Below are 22,475 nucleotides of genomic sequence, written 5' to 3'. Positions count from 1 at the left end.
TACCATATCTTCTTTATCCATTCATCTGTTGATGGACATCTGGGCTTTTTCCATAGTTTGGCTATTGTGGACATTGCTACTATGAACATTGAGGTGCAGGTGCCCTTTGAATCAGCATTTTGTATCCTTTGGGTAAATATTAAATAATGCAATTGTTGGGTCATAGGATAGTTCTATTTTTAACTTTTTGAGGAAATCCATACTGTTTTCCAGAATGGCTGTACCAGTATGCATTCCCACCAATAGTGTAAGACTGTTCCCTTTCCTCCACAGGCTCCTTTTGGGTGTGGTAGTCCTCGTTATCATTTTTTAAGTTAACAAAAATTATGAGTAACTAAAAACCAGAACACTAAGACATTAGTTGATTATATTGGTATTTTGGCATAAGATTTGGTGCTAATGTTCTGAGAAATAGAAAGTAATATAATGAGCAATGTTCACAAGGAAAGTAGAGAAAAGGGCCTGTTTAACAGGAGCAGAGATGGCGTGAGATACCACATATACCATAAATGAAGTCATTAACCACAAACTGATAATTGTGTAAGCTGTGCATATGAGGGTTAATTATGGAACTTTTATTTTTGTATGCACCATATATTTTTTATAATTAAAAGGTCATGTGAATACACATATATGTCTATATACTTGTATGCACTTATGTGTGTGCATATACTTATATGTATGTGTATACATATGGAAGATATCTTTCTATAGTTCCAACTTATATGATACAGCATACTTAATTCCATTCAAATTTATAACAGCATGTTCACAAGATGATTATGAAGTTAACTTAATTTCCTTCTTTTTTTTTCCCCTACACAGTACTTATAACCATATTTTAGAACAATTTTTCACTTAAAATTCAGAAAGAGATTATCTAATAACACCATGTGTTTCTCAAAACTCTGGGAACCTTCTTATCACTGAATTCATCATTTAAGTCATAAAATCATGTTAACGCCTACCATTTATTTCACCACATAGTGGAATTTTCTGTGCTGTGATGAAGTGGAAGTAGTGTGGTTTGTGCTATGCTTCTTCACAATATGAGATTACAGTAATGCTTACCATATCTTTCTTAGGAATCAGAATTGACTATACAGTTCTAGTTTTAGTTCTAAAGTGATAGCTCAGGATGTGTATTAATTTTTCAGTTGTATAGGAGACTTTTATCCACACGAATCAAGACCTTCCTTCTTTAATCAGGTGTGTTTCTGTGTGTGTCTGTGTTTCTAACAACTGTTTTTCAGGAAATGAGAAATTCTTGAGGTTTCAAACGCAAGAAAGTTTCCAAAAATATCTACACCATAAGGTAACTATAATTGCTTCTTTGAATAGAATTATGGAGATCAAGGAATTCTTACTTCTGAGGTATATACTGGTTTACACTATATTCAGTGGCGAGTAGGCAGGATATATTTACTGAAGAATAAGATGTTATGATGTTGCTAGAAGAGAAGAGTCTTGTCATTAAACAAAACTAGAGGAATCAATCTACATTTGGGATTCAAAGATTGAATTTCCATTTTAATTCACACATGGGAATTTTCTGTTCTTATGCAGGGCACTTACCTTCTGTGATACACGACTTTATTTGCAAAGTGAAAAACACATATTGTTACTTCCTACTATGATGATCAAATATGAAACAGCTTTTTTTAAATCTATGCACTATGTATATTTATTTAATAGCCATTTTCTCTCTGAAAGCTCTTCTAGACACTGTAAGATGTTACTATATAAATAAACATGAGATTACTTTTGCTAATAAAGATGGTGATGATAACTTATAGATGATGATGATAATAATAATGATGATACTATGGACAGAAGTTAAATTAATATGTACTAGAAACAAACATCCAAAGAGTTCATATGTTTTACCCAAATTTGCCTTGCCAAAAAAAATTGTCACCAAGTAAGTTAACTATAAATAGAAAACTATAGGTGTTGTCATTCAAGATCAGTGATGGAAAATATTTTTGATTAAGTAGCCTAATGTAGGTGAATGAAAAACCCCTATTCCATTTTTTAAATATTTATTTTTTATTTTATAACTAAAAGAAATGCAAAAACATAATTTTGCCTGGCTTGTATGAACTCCTATTTTCATTTTCCTCTTTATATATATGAATGGGAGTGATATTTTTGTATTCTTATTTTTCTAAGGAAGATATGTGATCTTCAAGATGAAGATTTTGAATTCATCTCTGGAGTAAATAAATAGTCATAATCCAACAATGAACCTGATCCGAGATCGGTGGGCTCATCCCAACATGGGTATGTGTTTTCCACATAGATGTGTAGTTTAGCCTGTGTATAATTTTAAGATTCCCAGAATTTGATATGAGTGTATAAGGCATAAGAAAGCAAGTTACTCTAATTCATTTATGTTCATTTCATGTTATATTTTAAATGGAGTTTTCAAAAACTTGAAAGCTTTTTTCCTCCTTTGTTTCATTAACTACCTAAAGTAAAATCTTTCACAATTTGAGGTAGCCTGAAATAGTGACAGCATGTGGATTTGGAGTTAGAAGAATTTTAATCAAACTTTTACTGGTCTCTAGCTTTGAGATCCCACACCTTCTCTGCACTTGAGTTTCCTTTCTCTATTAAATAGAGATATAAAACATGTTATATGTACATTAGTCAATTTCTATTTCTTGCATTATATTAAATACAAATATGATTTTGGCCTCCTGTAACATTCAATTTTTTCATCCATAAAATAATACCTACCCTCTTCACATGTTTGATAATTATGTTACATATGGTATGTACAAACAATGCTTTAGTTTAGTTTTAGGTATAAAAGATAATTAATATTAACATTTCATTATGTAAAGTCTTTGTATATTCAGTAATGATTACTATTTCAGGAAGAGAGCAAAGTAGCTTTTTACTTGTTTTGTTCAGAGTCAGGTTATTTGTCTTTATCTTAAAATTTTACACATTATTTGTATGTCCTTCACTAAAAAAAAGGCAAATACTGTTTACTACATGATTAACATTATTGATTCTAAATGAATGCTATTTTAATTTCACTTTTTAAACCACTCATGACAAGTTGTGTTAATATCCTTTGGTGTTTCATTCCTTTTTTTCCCTTTCCTTTCTTTTTTCTTTTTTTTTTTTTTTTGCATGTAATTGGTGAAGTTATTAGTTTAGCAAATGTGGCTCTATGAATGAAACACATGTCTATCTCCCTAGCTCCCTGTCTATTTTACTATACACTGTCTTTATTTTAGTGTTAGATTTTATTACACACTAAGAATTACCTTATTTTACAGCACAGATCTGCTAAAGACCTTCTGCCATAGCATAAATAGAATTTTATTCATATTACAAGTACAAAAATCATAATAATGAAGTAATGTAAAATAAAAGTAACTTGATGTTATACTTTAAAAAGGATATGAACAGTATGTCAAGTTAAATATGAAAAACTATGACTAAAGGGGCTGAAAGGCTATGACTCCTATTGACCTGAATTGTTTTTCTCTAGAAATGAATGAAGTTCATAGTTATAACTTGGAACTAGTAAAGCATGGTACTTCTTCACGATGGAAAAAGAGAAAGTCTACATTAATCACAAGCAAATGTGGAGAAAATCGTAAGTTCAATACTCCATTTGTCTTCTCTCACTATACTGAGGTGAGTCTTGGAAACTATATGATTAGATCAGTGATTAACAGTCAGTTTCTTTTACCTTAATGAGAAAAACAGAAATGAAATTAACTCTAGTATAATATTGGAATATGTAATACAATTAGCAGAAATTTTTCAGCTTAGGGTTTTTTCATGCCCCATAAATGATACTATCATTAACAAAATAATGACAATTGAGACAGCAGTTTCTTGATTTTTTTTTCAAGTTTTTATTTAAATTCCAGTTAGTTAACATGTGGTGTAATAATAGTTTAAGGTGTAGAATTTAGTGATTCAGTACTTACGTGTAACACCTGGTGCTCATTACAAGTGCTCTCCTTAATCTCTAACACCCATCTAGCCCATCTCCCACCCACCTACCCTCTGGTAACCATCAGTTTGTTCTCTATAGGTAAGAGTCTGTTCCTTGGTTTGCCTTTTTTCCCCCTAGGTTCATTTGTTTTGTTTTTCAAATTGCACATATGAGTGAAATCATATGGTATTTGTCTTTCTCTGACTGACTGATTTTGTTTGGCATAATACTCTCTAGCTCCACCCACACCATTGCAAATGGCAAGATTTCATTCTTTATGATGGTTGAGTAACATTCTAATATTCTATATATAAAATATTCTAATTATATATATATATATATATATATATATATATATATCGCTTTTTTATCCGTTCATTTTGTCCATTCATCAGTCAATGGACATTTGGGATCTTTCCATAATTTGGCTAATGTTAATAATGTTGCTGTAAACATCAGGGTGCATATATCCCTTTAAATTAGTATTTTATATCCTTCGGGTAAATACCTAGTAGTACAATTGTTGGATTGTAGGATAGTTCTATTTTTAACTTTTTGAGGAACCACCATACAGTTTCCCACAGTAGCTGTACCAGTTTGCATTCTTACCAACAATGCATGAGGGTTCTGCTTTCTCCAATTCCTCACAAATGTCTGTTGTTTCCTGTGTTGTTCATTTTAGCCATTTCGACTGGTGTCAGTTGATATCTCATCATAGTTTTTATTTGTATTTCCCTGATAATGAGTTATGTTGGACATCTTTTCATATGTCTGTTGGCCACCTAGATGTCTTCTTTGTAAAATGTCTATTCATGCCTTCTGCCCATTTTAACTGGGTTATTTGTTTTTTGGGTGTTGAGTTTTATAAGTTCTTCATATATTTTGGATATTAACCCTTTATCAGATATGTCATTTGCAAGTATCTTTTCCTATTCCATAGGTTGTCTTTTAGTTCTGTTGAGTGTTTCCTTCACTATGAAGAAGGTTTTTATTTTTATAAGTTCCAATAGTTTATTTATGCTTTTGTTTCTCTTGCCTCAGGAGACATACTAGTAAGAAGTTGCTATGGCCAATGTCAAAGAATTTACTGTCTCTGTTCTCCTGTAGGATTCTCATGGTTTTCCTGTCTCACATTTAGGTCTTTCATCAACTTTAAATTTATTTCTGTGTGTGGTGTAAGAAAGTGATCCAGTTTCATTCTTTTGCATGTTGCTCTCCAATTTTCCCAACACCATTTGTCAAAGAGACTGTCCTTTTTCCATTGGATATTCTTTCTTGCTTTGTCAAATGTTAGTTGGCCATAGAGCTGTGGGTTCATTTCTGGGTTTTCTATTCTATTCTATTAATCTATGTGTCTATTTTTGTGCTAGGACCATACTGTTTTGATTACAACAGATTTGTAATATAACTGGAAGTCTGGAATTGTAAAGCTTCCAGTTTTGCTTTTCTTTCTCAAGGTTGCTTTGGGTATTCAGGGTCTTTCATGGTTCCATACAAAGTTTAGGATTGTTTGTTCTAGCTCCATGAAAAATGCTTTTGGTATCTGGCTAGAGATTACATTGAATGTGAGACAGCAGCTTCTATGGGAGCACTGAACAACTAACTTTAAGGAGGAGGAAATAGAAATAGAAACAAAAGGGAAAGGAAATACAAAATATCTTTCAGAGTTCTGTTCTTAAAGGTGTGGAAGCAACGATTTGATTGCCATTCACAGAAATGTTTCAGAATATACAGAGATAAGCTCTCTGTCTTTTATCAGGCCAGAATACCATTGAAAATAGAGCCTGAAATAGTTTACACAGAAAGGAAGACAATAGACTTCTCACTTATGAATCTTCATAAAGTGTTAAAAAATAAATGATTATTTATGAGTGGATTATAGGGAGGGAAATGTGCCATATGTAGTCATCAAAGGGGAAAGCTTGTATGATCATATGCATAATGTTGAAAAGGTTTTAGATAAAAATAATTCTGAGTTCTTAATTTAAAAGAACTTAATTTTTAAAATCTCTAATACATAAATATTTTTTTTCAAACATACACTTATTCAGAAGTTATCATTATGCTTATTGATAAATGCTAGCTGCATTTTTTTAAAGATTTTATTTATTTATTTCACAGACAGAGATCACAAGTAGGCAGAAAAGCAGGCAGAGAGAGAGGGGGAAGCAGGCTCCCTGCCAAGCAGAGAGCCCGATGTAGGGCTCGATCCCAGGACGCTGGGATCATGACCTGAGCCGAGGGCAGAGGCTTTAACTCACTGAGCCACCCAGGCACCCCTGCATTTTTATTATAGTTAGAAAAGACAAGAATTTTGCTGTCATTGTTGTTGACTAATAGTAATTGTTCTGCTGGTGCTAGCCAACATGAATAACCAAGAAAAAGAAAGAAGCAAATGATGTGAAATTAGAGTAAAAAGACAAAATAAACATTACTTGCAATTATTTGTAATTTAAATACTTTTAAAGACCCTCAAATGCTTCATTCAAAAATATGACAAACAGGGACGCCTGGGTGGCTCAGTTGGTTAAGCGGCTGCCTTCGGCTCAGGTCATGATCCCACCGTCCTGGGATCGAGCCCCACATAGGGCTCTCTGCTCAGCAGGGAGTCTGCTTCCCCCCTCTCTCTGCCTGCCTCTCTGCCTACTTGTGATCTCTGTCAAATAAATAAATAAAATCTTAAAAAAAAAAGTTGTATTGACAAACATAAAATAAGACATGCATAGCGGGAAAAGACATTTTAAAGATGTAAATTATCTCCATATATTTATGCATTTAATGTGACTCTATTGAAAGATTAATTACCATATTTTAAACATACAGGCTCTTGAAAAGCTTAAAGTTCTCTTTATTTTTTTCTTTTTCTTTTTCTTTTTTTGAAAGATTTTATTTATTTGACAGAGAGAGACACAGTGAGAGAGGGAATACAAGCAGGGGGAATAAGATAGGGAGAAGGAGGCTTCCTGCCAAGCAGGGAGCCCAATATGGGGCTCGATCCCAGGAAGCTGGAATCATGACCTGAGCCGAAGGCAGAGGCTTAACCCACTGAGCCACCCAGGTGCCCCAAGTTCTTTTTATTTTAAAGTTCTTAAGGTACATATAAAGTGTAATGATAACCAAAATATTTTGAAAAATAAAGTAATATATAGTTGTGAAAAACTCAAGCATATTGCAAAACTAAGAGAATTTTACATATAGTTTGAATGGAAAATGCATAAAGAATATAGGAATAAATGAAAATACAAATATGAATATATTATATGCTAAAGGGATATTTCATAGCAATGAGAACACATTGATTTATTCAGTAAATGATGTTAGAATAATTCAATGCCCATTTGGAAAAAAATTTAAGTTCCTACCTTATTTATTACACACACACACACACACACACACACACGCAAAAATACCAAATAGGTCAAATAAAAAAGGAAACCATATAACATGATGACACATGAGTTCAACATACTTTATAAACTAAGAATAATGAAGGCATTTTATCATATCCAAAAAAAATTAGTCATAAAGAAAAATTTGATCAAGGTAACCATTACACATTCAACACTCCCACAATTTCATAATGTTAAAGCAGAAATATCTGAGATGTGTGTTTGCAAAACATATGGTAAGAAATGAAATAATACCCTTAACCCAAAAAAGCAAAAAAGGAGCTACTCAATACAAACAAGAGAATTATCAGAGAAATAAAATAAAAACATTATTTAACTGTAGTAAAAGATGCCCAATCTTATTCCTAACAGGAAAAACAATCTTATTCATAACAGGAAAAACAGAAAAAAACAGGAAAAAAATAACAGTATTTAAATTAAAAATATTGCTTACAAGGTTTTATATTTTAAAATGTGAATAATATTTAGTGCAGAGAAGATGTGAGCAAACAGGCTTTTAAATTTATTTTTGGTACTACATAAATTGGTATTTCTTCTTTGGACTGAAAATTTCAATCACTACAAAAATTTCAAATGCAAATGCCCTTTGACTCAGCAATTACTCTCTCAGCTATTTCTCTTAGAGAGGAACTCAAAAATATACACAGGTGTGTATAAAATATTATTCATATTGTTATATTTAATAGTAAAACTCAGAAACAATTTAAATACATGTTGGAAAAAATTAAAAGTTTGTCAATAGATTTTGTCCACGTATCAATGAAATGCAATGAAAGCAACTATTTATAAAATTTTGACTTTATAAGACATGATATAGAATAATCACTAAGATATTTTCTTAAGCGAAAAAAAAAAAATCACGAAGTATTTTCCGCAGTTTCTTCAACGTGTTTTTAAAAAGGGATTGAAGGAAATTGGAAGGAGAGGTGAACCATGAGAGACTATGGACACAGAAAAACAACCTGAGGGTTTTGAAGCAGGGGGGGTGGGGGGGTGGGAGGTTGGGGGAACCAGGTGGTGGGTATTGGGGAGGGCACGTATTGCATGGAGCACTGGGTGTGGTGCAAAAACAATGAATACTGTTACGCTGAAAAGAAATTAAAAAAAAAAAAGGGGATTGAAGGGAAATGTCTATATTTGTTATTGTATCTACATAAAAATATTTTTTTAAATTATAGCCATGATTTATTCTATGGAGGAAACTGGAGAACTTTTAGAGAGAAACAGCAGGGAGTATGCATTTCTGTAGTCTTTTTTTTTTTTTTTAATCACTTGCAAAGTACTTATTTTACTTGTTCTAAGTAAAAGTACTGATGTTCCTCTCCCCTAAAAATCACTCATAACATTTATATCAAACATGAACATACCAAACTTTTTAATCTTTATTTTCTATTCTTTCTCATTCTTTTTTTTTTTTTTTTTGACAGCATCTCCATTTTTTGTAGCCCGTGCCATTGCTATAGCTATGGGGATCCATTTCATTATAATGGTAATGATATGCGGTGCCATATTCCTACACTGTAAGTGATCGAAGAGAAGTAGATAGAACATTCTTGACCTAATGATTGTAATGTATTACTTTGATTAGTATTCAGAAATACAGAGACATAAACTAGCAATATTGTATGTGTATTTATGTTTTTGCTATTAGTGTAAAAATGTGTCAACTACTTTTGCTAGGACTATGTTACTAATAACCTTTTAATAATTTTATTTTTTTATTATTGAACTGTGTTTCAAATATAATGTTATATTAGTTTTAGGTGTACAACATAGTGATTCAACAATTCTATACATTACTCAGTGCTCACAATGATGAATGTAATCACCATCTGTCACTATACAATGTTATTACGATATTTTTGACTATATTCCCTATGCTGTACTTTTCATCTTCATGACTTACTTATTTTATAGCTGGAAGTTTGTACCTCTTAATCCTCTTAATTATTTTAATAGCATTATTCAACCAAGAAGCTCCAATTTCTTTGCAAGGTAAGTGAAAGTTTTCTAATATTTTGAAGCACAGATTATATGAATCTCTATATAATTGAGCATAAGCATGTATCCAATGTTATTAACAAAAGAATGTATGAGAAAATGATTAATTCTTGTCCATAATCCATAACATCCCCAAATTTTTATTTTTTAACAATGAAAGAATGCTTCTAAAAAAGCAGAAGATACTTGGTTTTGACACCTGTCTCTCTTTTATAAATGTGTAAAGATATGTCATTGGAGGTGATCCAATTGGTTACCTGGAATGTTAAAGTTACAATAAAAGAGTATTTAACCTGTCTAGACAAAATCTGCTATAATCTTCAGACTTATATAGAATTAATAATATATTCTCTCTTTCTAGAAAGTTACTGTGGTCCATGTCCTAAAAACTGGATATGTTATAAAAATAACTGTTACCAATTTTTTAATGAGAGCAAAAACTGGTACCAGAGCCAAGCTTCTTGTATGTCTCAAAATTCCAGTCTCCTGAAGATATACAGCAGAGAAGATCAGGTTGAGTATTTGTCTTAATTTCCCTTACTATACTTAGTCCTAACATGGGAGGCAACTCACTGAAATATGAACCTGAAACATAAGAGAGGCACTAAGACTCAGATATATCCATCCTAAATTTTTCTGCATCAAAAATAAGAAAGCACAGGGCACTGGGGTAACTCAGTTGGGTAAGCATCTGTCTTCAGCTCAGGTCATGATCCCAGGGTCCTGGGATGGAGCCCTGCATCAGGCCCCCTGCTCAGTGGAGAGCCTGCTTCTCCCTCTCCCTCTACCTCTTCTGCCCCACAACTTGTGTGCTCCCCCCCCATCTCAAATAGATAAAGTCTCTTTTTAAAAAATAAAAATTAAAAATTAAAAAAATAAATAAAAATAAGAAAGCACAGAAATTTTAGGTATTATGTACTGTGTTTAAGTGAGAATTAGGCCAGAGGACAGAATGCATTTCTCCAAGTGTGGGGAAAAAATTATTAAATGATTATGGCTTTGTATTAACTAAAATTCTGAGCACTGATTTTATTTGTGGTCTCAAACAGGACTTCCTTAAATTAGTGAAATCATACCATTGGATGGGACTAATACAAATTTCAGCAAATGGATCTTGGCAGTGGGAAGATGGCACCAATCTTTTACAGAACCAGTAAGTCTTAAAATGTCTATTTGTGGGTTTGTCTCTAAGCTGTCCCTATGGTCATTCAAGATCATGTTACTTCACACAATGCCAGGATGTTCCCATATTCTAATAGATTCAACAAAACACCCTGAGGGCCTAAATTTAGGAGATTATAGACAGAGCAGCCAATACCAATTATAATAAGTAACATTGTTTGCTATGTGCTAAGTACTGCACAAGGTAAATCTAATACTATGCCCATTTTACAGATGAAGAGACTAAAGCAGAGAGATTAAGTATCAAACACATATTCTTTCTGGAAGTTTCACCTGCAAAACTTACCCCTTGCACCCTTGTAATCTCTCCTTCTTACCCCTTTCTGCCCACCTCTTTCTGACCCCAGGCAACTAACCTACTTTATGTCACTATAGATTAGTTTGCAATTTATAGAATTTAATATAAATGGATTTCTGCCATATGTGCCATTCTTATGTCTGGCTTTCTCACCCAGCATAATTATTTTGGATTCAGCCACCTCATAGCATGTATGAAGAATTAATTTCTTTTTGTTCCTGGAGGTATTCCATTTATGAGTCACTCAATTTGCTTTTCCTTTCCTCTGCTGATGGATAGATAGGTAGTTTCCAGTTGTTGACTATTAGCAATAAAGCTACTTGCTATGAATATTTGTGTACAAGTCTGTATGAACCAAGGCTTTCTTTTCTCTTACATTGATACGTAAGAGTAGAATGGTTGGGTAATATAATAAGTATGTGTTTGACTTTTTAAGAACCTGCCAAACTGTTTTCCAAAGTAACTGTGCCATTTTATATCCCTACTAGCAGTGTGAGAGTTCTAGTTGCTCTCCATCCTGGTCTACACTTGTTACATCCCTGACATTTTAGCCATTCTCATAGGTCTGTAGTGGTATCTCATTGTGGTTTTAACTTGCATTTCGCTAATGACTAATGATGATGAACATCTTTTTTGTGTTTATTTACCATTTATTTTTCAATTTTCTATTTCATTAATTTCTGCTCCCCACTTCCACTCACACAGGCTCCTCGTTCAACCTTCAGCTGTATTAAAGGACTCCCATTTATCTATCCTCTAAAGAAAAGAGAAAGAAAATCACCATAGTTTCTTGTAGTGAAAACTGATCTATTGGTTTGAAATTTTTTTCTTAATAGAAACATTCAGGCTACAAATATGTAAGATAATTTTGCAACATCCTCACATGTTTTGAGATATTATGTTTTCATTTTCATTCACTTCAAAATAGCTTCTAAATTCCCATTTGCATTCTTCTTCAATCCATGGGTTATTCAGAAGTGTGTTATTTAGTTTCCAACATTTGGAATTTTCCAGAGATTTTTTTTTTCTTTTACTGAGTTCTAATTTAGTTCCATCTTAATCAAAGAACATACTTTGCATGACTTGAATCCACTTAAGTTTGTTGAGATTAGTTTTATGGACCTGACTATGGTCTGTTTTCCAAAACATTCCATGTGAACTTGAACAGAATGTGTATTACACGATTCTTGGGACGAGTGTATTATAATTTCAATTAAGTCAAGTTAGTTGGGAGTGTTGCTCCCGTCTTCCATATCCTTTCTGATTTTCTGTCTATTTATGCTATTAATTACTGAGAGACAGATATTGAAATCTTGGAGTATAATTATGGATTTATGTATTCTAGTTGTATTTCAAAAATTTTTTCCCAAAATATTCTGAAGTTCTATTGATAAATATTTGGATTGTTGTGTACTCTTGATGAACTTATGACTCTTATCATTATGTAATCTCGTTTTCCATAATGACATTTTGTGCTGTGAAATCCTCCTTTGTCTATTATAAATACAGCCGCGTCAGGTTCTCTTTGATTAGTGCTAATATGGTATTTATTTTGCATTCCTTTCTTTTTAACCTATCTGTGTATTTATATTACAACTAAACTTCTATGGACAGAATACTATTATAGACAGACTACAGCTGGAGTCATTTTTCATCAAATCTAATGATCTCTGCCCTTTTGATGGAAAGTTTAAGACATTCACTTTCTATGTGATTATTTATATCATTTAATTTAAGTCTTTATCTTGCTATTTGTCTCTTATTTGCCCAATTTGCTGTTTATTAGTTTTAGTGATAAAGTCCAGTGATTCATCAGTTGAATATAATACCCATTGTTCATTACATCAAGTAATGCCAATCACCTTAATGCCCATTACCCAAATACTCCATCCCCCCCTCCAACTTCTCTCCAGCATCCCAGTTTGTTCCCAATAAATCTCTTATGGTTTGCTTCCCTCTCTATTTACATCTTACTTTATTTTTTCCTTCCCTTCCTGTATGTTCATCTTCTTTTTCTTAAATTCCACATATGAGTGAAATCATATGGCATTTGTCTTTCTCTGACTTATTTAGGAACTGGTATTATATCACTTATGTATTAATATAGGATTCTTGCAATAGTATCTTTCCATTTCTTCCTTTTAAATTTTGTACTATTTTTTTCTAGCCTGTTAAGATATAATTAACATGTAACATTGTGTAAGTAAATATGATGATTTGATACATATATATATATAGTTCAGTGATTGCCATAATAAAGGTTAGTTAACACATTTATCACCTTCACTTGACCACAATTTTTATTTATTTATTTTTTTTTTTGGTGAGAACATTTAAAATTAACTCTGTTGGCAACTTTCAAGTATATAATACAGTATTGCTAATTATAGTCATGCTGTATACTAGATATAATATCACATGAGATGCATATTATTGGACTACATATGTTATATATATAACATATTTACATGTATATGTTAGGTTGCTCATCTGAGATCTTTCTTTTCTCTTCATTTAGGCATTTATTCCTATAAAATCCCCTCTTAGAGCTAACAGCTTTGCTATATTCCATAAGTTTTGGTATGTTATGTTTTCATTTTTGTTCATCTCAAGATACTTTTTTTTTTTAATTAAATTTTTTATTTATTTTCAGCGTAACAGTATTCATTGTTTTTTCACCACACCCAGTGCTCCATGCAATCTGTGCCCTCCCTAATACCCACCACCTGGTTCCCCCACCCTCCCACCCCGCCCCTTCAAAACCCTCAGGTTGTTTTTCAGAGTCCATAGTCTCTCATGGTTCACCTCCCCTTCCAATTTCCCTCAACTCCCTTCTCCTCTCCATCTACCCTTGTCCTCTATATTATTTGTTATGCTCCACCAATAAGTGAAACCATATGATACTTGACTTTCTCTGTTTGACTTATTTCACTCAGCATAATCTCTTCCAGTCCTGTCCATGTTGCTACAAAAGTTGGGTATTCGTCCTTTCTGATGGAGGCATAATACTCCATAGTGTATATGGACCACATCTTCCTTATCCATTCATCCGTTGAAGGGCATCTTGGTTCTTTCCACAGTTTGGCGACCGTGGCCATTGCTGCTATAAACATTGGGGTACAGATGGCCCTTCTTTTCACTACATCTGTATCTTTGGGGTAAATACCCAGCAGTGCAATTGCAGGGTCATAGGGAAGATCTATTTTTAATTTCCTGAGGAATCTCCACACTGTTCTCCAAAGTGGCTGCACCAGTTTGCATTCCCACCAACAGTGTAAGAGGGTTTCCCTTTCTCCACATCCTCTCCAACACACGTTGTTTCCTGTCTTGCTCATTTTGGCCATTCTAACTGGTGTAAGGTGGTATCTCAAGATACTTTTTGGTGTCTCTTTTGATTTCTTCTTTAATCCATTGGTTGTTCGGGAGCACATCGCTCAATTTCCATGTATTTGTGACATTTTCTGGTTTTTTCCTGCTATTGATTTCTAGTTTCATACCATTGTGGTCATAAAAAACACCTGATATGATTTTTAATCATAAATTTGTTAGGGCTTTTGTTGTGGCCCACTATATCATCTATCCTGGGGAATATTTCATATGCCCTTAAGAAGAATGTGTAATCTACTTCTGTTGGATTGAATGTTCTGGATATGTCTGTTAGGCCCATTTGGTCTATAGTGTTATTCAAATTTACTGTTTCCTTATTAATTTTCTCATGTCTATTTAATGTTACAAGTACAATATTGAAATTCCCTACATTACTGTATTGCTATCTCTTTCTCCCTTCAGTTCTGTTACTAGGTTCTTTATGTATTTAGATGTTCCAATGTTGGGTGAATATATATTTAAAATTGTTTTATCCTCTTGAATAATCAACGCCTTTACTACAATATAGTGACAATCTTGTCTTCTGTGACTGATTTTGGCTTAAAGTCTATTTTGACTGATATAACTATGGCCACACCTATTTGGTTTGGCATATCATTTGCATGAATATCACCCACCATTCATTCACTTTCGGCCTATGTGTGTCCTCAAAGTAAGTCTCTCGCAGGCAGCATATTGATGTATCTCATTTTTAACCCATTTAGCCACCCTATATCTTTTTCCCACCTCTAGCTACTTTAATAGTTTTTCTTTATAACTGGATTTGAGAAATTCGGTTGTAATATGCCTTAGGTTAGTTTTGTGTGTGTGTGTGTGTGCTTGTGTTTTGTTGAGACTCAGATCTATGAGCTTATAATTTTCAGAAAAATTAAAAATTTACTACTATTATTTCTTCAAATTTTCCCCCCTTTCATTTATCTTTCCTTTCCCTCAGACACACTACAGTTACAAATACGTTAAACAAATTGAAACTGGAATGAAGTTAACTTGTGTTTTTTTATATATAAAACTATAAAAGTTTTTAATTCTTTATTTCAAGTGTATTTTACTTATTTGAATCTCTAGTTCTGTAGAGATAATAAAAACATCACAAAAACATTAATGCTAATGTCTGGTTAATAAGCTGGTTCCTTTCTGTCACAGACTGTTTTATGCTCTTCGTATGTATCTTTTCATTGAGAACTCTTAAAAACCTCTATAACGGGGTCATTTTTAATTTTGCTGGTAAGAAACAGAATTTTAAAGTGTATAACAATTCACCTAAACTATAAAATGAGTAATAGTTCTGGTAGGGATTCAAATTAATGTCTTTATTACTCTACAGCCAGAATTACTATTGAATGACCTTTAAAAAATCCCTTCTCAAGGCACCTGGGTGGTTCAGTTGGTTAGGCATCCCAGTCTTGGTTTCAGCTCTGGTCATGATCTCATGGATCATGAGTTAAGCTCCACTTTGGGCTCCACCAGCTGAGGGGAATCTGCTTGAAGTTTGTCTCCCTCTGCCCCTCTCTCCCTTTCTCTCCCTCTCTCTAAAATAAATAAATCTTTTTAAAAAATCGCTTCTCCTTGATTTTGAAGTTCACTTTACTTCCCTAATGGTTAGTTGGCAGTAATCAATGCATAACCTTTTACTGCCATCTGTTTCTTTCATATCTCCCCTTATATTCATCGTAACAGGTACTACCTATGCTCCTCCTTCATTATATATTTGAAATTTGGAGGCCCCAGTATACCTTAGACTTGATGTGGAATGACCTCATTTCTGTATGGCTTGTGATTTTATTTTTGACAAAAACCAGCCTATTCTCCAGAAATACTAATAAAACTAGTTTCACCTTATCTCAGTATTTTCCATGCTTTAAGTGTAAATGTTTATTTTAGAAGCAAAAGCAAGCAACTAGCAAAATAAATTTGTTATGCATGTGATATTTTTTGAGTGTTATTCAATTTCCAGGAACGTTGTAGAGATAATGACAGAGATGAATAGGACACAATTCCTTCAGGGGTTTCACACTTCAGTTAGAGATATGGTTACAAGCAAATAAATACCATCCAGAATAATCAGTACTCTGGCAGACATGGGATACAAATGGTATGGGAAAACGCACAGAAATGGAAGGAATCAAAAAAAAAGTGAGATTTAAAAATGAGACTCTAATGTACATAGATCGAGACCAACTAACAGCAGTTACTAAAAATATTTTAATTTTTTCTCCTATGGTAGCTAATGGTTTCTATATGGACTGAGTCTCTTCTCTTGTCCTTTTGAATACAAACTATCAGACCATGGTCTTACTCTATTTTTTTGTTCAGATTTACACTGATGCATCCTCACTCTTTCCTTGGCCTTCTATTTCCCACAAGTTCCTGGCAGAATACAAATCACCAGGCTCTGAAGCAAAATAGATACACAGATAGAACTATCTCTACGTGAAAAAATAAATAAATAACTATCTCTACGTGGAATGTCTACACACACACACATATTTTGTATATATATATATGTACTTATATATATGCACAGACATTTCATATATAAAAGAATTTTACAGTTTTTATTTCCTTACCAAGTAAATTTGCATATATCCAAAGAAGATTGTTTATTTTTACATAAAACATGACCTCTACTGACTTCTAAATTGAATTCTAAGTTCTAATCCATTTGATATGCTTAAAAAATTTTAAAAACTTTCATTTCACTCAGGTACATATATCAAGAGATTCCAGACTTCCTAAACTGACTAATTTTCAATGTAGAAAAAAATAGTGGCATATAATTTATAATAGGATGAAGTTTTTGCTTTTATAACTGACTTGGCTATATTTTGCATATCTTTAACTAAGAAAGACTAGGCATGGTCCTATAACCTTCTGAAACAATATTATTTCAATACCTATATTTAGATTTGTTTTATTACATTTTTATATTTATGCATTAATAAATATGTATTGTTTGAATTAATTTACATACTAAATATTTAAATATGTGTTAATAAAGTCACAAATATAATTTGTCCTTCTAGATTAACAATGGTTGAAATGCAGAATGGAACCTGTGCAGTTTATGGATCAAGTTTTAAAGGTTATACTGAAAACTGTTCAACTCCAAACACATACATCTGCATGCAAAGGATTGTGTAAATGCTTATGATTTATAAAAAATAAAGAATTCAAGAACACAGAAGCCATTCTTGGGGTGCCAGTGTGGCTCTGTCGGTTAAGGCTTTATCTTTAGCTCAGGTTATGATTGCAGGGTCCTGGGGTGAGCTTCAAGTTAAGCTCTCAGCAGGGAGCCTGCTTCTCCATCTGTTCCTCCCCCTCCTCATGCTCATGCAAGCGCTCGCATGCGCTTTCTCTCTCGCTCTCGCTCTATCTCAAATAAATAAAAATAAAATCTTTTTTTAAAAAAAGCCTTTTTCTGAATGTTCTCTGTGAAGAAAACTTCCAGAAGAAAATTCTGCCTATAGTTATTGAATTATTTTTCCATCTATGACCTGACACAAAAATAACCTTTCAGGGGAATAAAGGCCAATAATTAAAGAATTTATCTTCTATAAACATGTTTTGTTTAATTTTTGTAAAATTTCTAGTAATGAACAAATTCATTTTTATATTTAACAAACTATTGATGAAACCCAGGGTTAAACTAAACTTCAAGCTACAACTTTATTAAATGTGCACAAATATTACACTAAGAAGACTTTTAGAGTTTTTCAAACTCAAAAATTTTGAAAATTAAATAAATTTAAAGCTGGGTAAAGGGTATATGATGGTTCATTATATTTGCTATATTTAAAAGTTTTCTAAATGAAAATTGAAATATCAATAAATTTCTCCTCAAAATTTCAAAATGCCACTACTAGTTTAATGCAGTACATGAGATGTGTGGCAGAAATTGAATTACTCCTCACAGTAAGAATATGGTATTACAAAATACAGAAAATTAAAGAATTGAGTTTGAAGAGGACTTTCCAGGCTTCTGTGGGAAAATGACACCTGAATGGAAACTTGCAGAGTGATTAGACGGTGTCTGGACAAATCATAAGGATAACAGACTCCTAGCAAATGGAATACTACTTGCAAATGTGCAGATTTCGGAAGAGTGTATGACTCTAAGGAAAGCCAGTTTGTTTGACTTACTTCACTTAGCATAATCCCCTCCAGTTCCATCTATGTTGATGAAAATGGTGGTATTCATTCCATCGGATGGCTGAATAATATTCATTATGCTAAGTGACGTTAGTCAACCAGAGAAAAACAACTACCATATGGTTTCACTCATATGTGAAACATAAGCAATAGCACGGAGGACCTTAGGGGAATGGAGGGAAATCTGAAGAGGGAGAAATCAGACAGAGAGATTAACCATGAGGGACTGTGGACCCCAGGAAACAAAGTGAGGGTTTCAGAGGGGAGGAGGGCTGGGGGAAGGGGTAACAGGGTGATGGGTATTAAGAAGGGCACATGTTGTGATGAGCACTGGGTGTTATAGATAACTAATGAATCATGGAACACCACATCAAAAACTAATGATGTACTGTATGGTGACTAACATAACACAATTTAAAAAAAAAAGAAGGAGAAATAAATAAATAAATAAATAAATAAATAAATAAGATAGAAAGCCAGTTTGTACTTATATGTCTAATTCTGCTTTTTGTTTGTTTATTCATTTATTTGTTTGTTTTAGGTTCTACGTATGAGTGAAGTCATATGGTATTTGTCTTTCTCAGTCTGACTTATTTCAGTTAGCATTATACCCTTCAGACCCATCCCTGTCATCTCATGTGGCATGATCTCATCCTTTTTTGTGGCTGTGCAATATTCCATTATGTATACACACCATCTCTTCCTTATCCATTCATCTATTGACGAACAATTAGGTTGCTTGCATACCTGAAACTAATGTAATATTGTCTGTGCACTATACTCAATTTTAAAAAAATTGTAAAGCAAAACAATTACCCCCCCAAAAAAAAACAATTTGAGCAGAGCAGAATGATGAAGAAAATGAGGAGCCTACAAAGTGGAGGAGAGAGAAGCAGAGGCTAAAACATGTGGAGCTTTGTGTACCCCATTATATTTTTTATTTTTTTCTAAGTGTAATTGCCACTTGTGTGTTTTGTGAGGGGCATGAAGAAGGGGGTTGAATAGCATTTTGGGGGGGAAATTAATATAAAATGCCATGGAGAAAATTTTTTATTTTCTCAGTCAATCAAGGGCTGAGGAATGTGTTAGTCCAAATTAGTTTTTAAATTCTTGTGAAATATACACCACTCATAATTAACAAAATTTAACATTTAGTCACACTTTTTTTTAAGATTTTATTATTAAATATTTAACATTTAGTCACACTTGTTTTAAGGTTTTATTATTAGATTTTTAAATCATAGAAAGTGTGCTAAAAATCACATATGTTTGCTTTGAAAAAATAAAGCAATATAAATTGGACTATGTTACTGTTTCTGGAATTAAAGAAGGGAAAATAGCCTGCTACTAGGTCCCACTGAAAATAGCAAAAAACATTTTGTAATACTGTTATGTAATGTATTATAGTTTAGGGAAAACCCTGCTACAACAACAAGATGGTAAAAAATAAAAAACTAGAATCTCACAATTCAGTGAAAATGGGAATCCCAAGAGAAAAGCAACCACAGAAACTGACTTTCATTCTGATGGTCTACAGTATACTCAGAGAACCTTAGTTTCTGTTTTGATTTGTGTCATGGAGCACCGGAAATACAAGATAAAGCTTAGGGGCCACCTTTCCTAAAGGGTTAAATACAAGTTATCTTTCTAAAACTGGAACACTCCATGGCTACAATCTCATATAAAAAATAACAAATAAAACCTACATTTCAGGAAACAGTAACAAGGATCCTTTCTAGTGAAGCAAAACAGAATATATCACCCTAAAATATGCCTCTTTGACATAATTATTCTGAGCTCAAGAAAATTAAGAAGCAGCTTGAAATCACTGTCTCGAAGATACCTGTATCTCATGTTCATTGCATTCTTATTTACAAAGCTCAGACATGGAAAAAACCCAAGTGTCCACCAACAAAAGAATGGATAAAGAAAATGTGATACATGTAAATAATGGAATAATTATTCAGGCACAGAAGAGAAGGGGATACTGACATTTGTGACACTATGAAATGAACTTAGAGCACATTATGCTAAGTGAAATAAGGCAGACATAGAAAAAAATACCATGTGATCTCACTTATATGTAGAATGTAAAAAAGCTGAATTCATATAAACTGAGAGCCAAGTCCAAAAGAATTGCATTCAACTCTGGCTAATTGAATTTAAAATTATTTTTTTTTAAATAAACTGCTGAAAAAAACCTGTAAATTCTAAAAGTCTATGCCCATGAAAACATTTTTAAACATGTAGACAAAGATATTTTCAGATTAAAAAAAATAAAGTAGTTCAAGGTGAATAATGGTCTATTAACAATACCATTAGTATTGTTATTTCTTGCAGGAAAGCAACTTCAACCCACTCTTGAAAGAAAGGACAGTTAACCTTCCAAATTTGTTAGACACAAAAACAAACATTGAGAGGGAGGAGGAAGATAGAGGGAAGACTATAGTAAATATGATAGTACTTCAACATTTAAGTAGTTTCTGGATGAAGAGTATCAGCTTTTGTACCGCTTTTGCAGGGTTTTTATAGGTGTAAAATTATGTCCAAATAAAAATCTAAAACAAACACAAACCTGGAGTCATCCTTGAAGTTTCTCTTTCTCTTACACACAACCTCTAATATGTCTGTATTGGTATATATATATTTACTTAAAGTGTACATATATATGGATATTTAAAGTGCAGATACATAAATACATAATCAGAGTTGCCATTTCTTACCTCCATTACTATCAAGGCTGCTGCTGTTGACAAATTGCTGTTGACAAATTGTTTTTTTAAGATTTTATTTATTTATTTGACAGAGAGAGACACAGGGAGAGAGGGAACACAAGCAGGGGGAGTAGGAGAGGGAGAAGCGGGCTTCCCTTTGAGCAGGGAGCCCATGCAGGGCTCCATCCCAGGACCCTGGGATCATGACCTGGGCTGAATGCAGGCGCTTAATGACTGAGCCACTCAGGCGCCCCACAAAAGCTTGATTTTTCTTAAATACTTTCGTTTTACTTTAATCTTTAAAAGGTCTTTCACTGGATATGTAAAATTGTTTTGGCAGCTATTTTTCTCACTTTCAAGGTGACAAAATTATGCCTTCCTCTCTTTCTGTTAAGTTAATTGCTTGGGAGAGGGCCCGGGGTGACTCAGTCAGTTAAGCGACTGACTCTTGGTTTCAGCTCAAGTTGTGATCTCAGGGTCCTGAGATCCAGCCCCGGATCCAGCTCTGCGTTTAACATGGAATCTGCTTGTGACTCTCTCCCTGTCTGCCCTTCCCACCTCCTCTCCTTCTCTCCCTCTCTCTCCAATAAATAAATAAATCTTTAAAAAAGAGAGAGAGAGAGAGATGTAAACTGCTTGGGCTTCTTCTATTTTTCTAGCTACTATGAATATTTTCCTTCGTTTTCGCTTTCAGCATTTGGACTGTAACATGATATGAATTCATTTCTGTTAATCCTGCCCTTAGTTTGTCGGGTTTCATTTCATTTAATTTGTGGTGGGGGGAGGGTTGGTGTTGGTTCCCATTCTTTCTCTCCTCAGCCTGCAGCCCCAGCTCCACATATAACACATTTTGTTCATCCATTTATCTGTTTTTATTTTTCTACTTTCGTTTGTCTCTGTGTTTCAGTTCATGGGTTACATTGACCAGACTTTGAGTTTACCAATATTGCATCATTTGTTGCAATCTCCCATTTAACCTATCCAGTGAGTTTTTCATGTCAGATGTTACTTTTCAGTTTTAGAACGTCCATTTGGTTGTTTTTAAAGATTCAAATTTTCTGCTGAAATTCTTAACATATGTTAATTAGATCGATCTTGTCTACATTTTTCTATCATTGCTGAACACATTTATTATACTTATTTTAAAGTCCTAGTCTGAAAAAAAAAAAAAAAAGTCCTGGTCTGGTAACTGCATATGTGTATTGTTTATGTATCTGCATCTCGTGTGTTTGTGTGTGTGTGTGTGTGTGTGTGTGTGTTGTCTGCTGTGTTTCATTATTGACAATACTTTTTTGCCTTTTTCACAGTCTTGTGGGTTTTTTTCTATTTTAAATCAGATGTGTCTAAGAGAACCTCAGAGGTCCAGATGA

The 22,475-nt window shown here is 33.3% G+C and overlaps 1 protein-coding gene across 3 annotated transcripts; it reads left to right on the top strand.

The window, feature by feature from the left end:
* Window positions 1–1,044: 1,044 nt before the first annotated feature.
* Window positions 1,045–17,645, top strand: LOC308347443 (NKG2-D type II integral membrane protein). Of its 3 annotated transcripts, none has more exons than XM_080810911.1 (8): window positions 1,045–1,209; window positions 2,177–2,283; window positions 3,509–3,616; window positions 8,802–8,894; window positions 9,334–9,369; window positions 9,737–9,888; window positions 10,425–10,528; window positions 17,266–17,645. In XM_080810911.1, the coding sequence occupies exons 2-8, from the start codon at window positions 2,244–2,246 to the stop codon at window positions 17,381–17,383; spliced, it is 651 nt and encodes a 216-aa protein (XP_080667037.1). In that variant the 5' UTR covers window positions 1,045–1,209; window positions 2,177–2,243; the 3' UTR covers window positions 17,384–17,645. The 3 variants fall into 3 exon arrangements, with proteins under 3 accessions (XP_080667037.1, XP_080667038.1, XP_080667039.1); XM_080810912.1 differs by having other exon boundaries at window positions 2,173–2,283; XM_080810913.1 differs by lacking the exon at window positions 1,045–1,209 and adding an exon at window positions 1,963–2,003 and having other exon boundaries at window positions 2,173–2,283.
* The last annotated feature ends 4,830 nt before the right edge of the window (window positions 17,646–22,475 follow it).

The sequence above is a fragment of the Martes martes genome (assembly GCF_963455335.1).
Source record: "Martes martes genome assembly, chromosome: 8".
NCBI lineage: Eukaryota > Metazoa > Chordata > Mammalia > Carnivora > Mustelidae > Martes > Martes martes.
This window is presented reverse-complemented; position numbering and strand designations above follow the sequence as displayed.

Excerpts from the sequence above, each read along its gene's own strand:
- LOC308347443 (XM_080810911.1), top strand. The coding sequence starts at position 2,244 with ATGAACCTGATCCGAGATCGGTGGGCTCATCCCAACATGG. Across the intron at positions 2,284-3,508 it reads GTGGGCTCATCCCAACATGG|AAATGAATGAAGTTCATAGT; the intron begins GTATGTGTTTTC and ends GTTTTTCTCTAG. Across the intron at positions 10,529-17,265 it reads ACCAATCTTTTACAGAACCA|ATTAACAATGGTTGAAATGC; the intron begins GTAAGTCTTAAA and ends TTGTCCTTCTAG.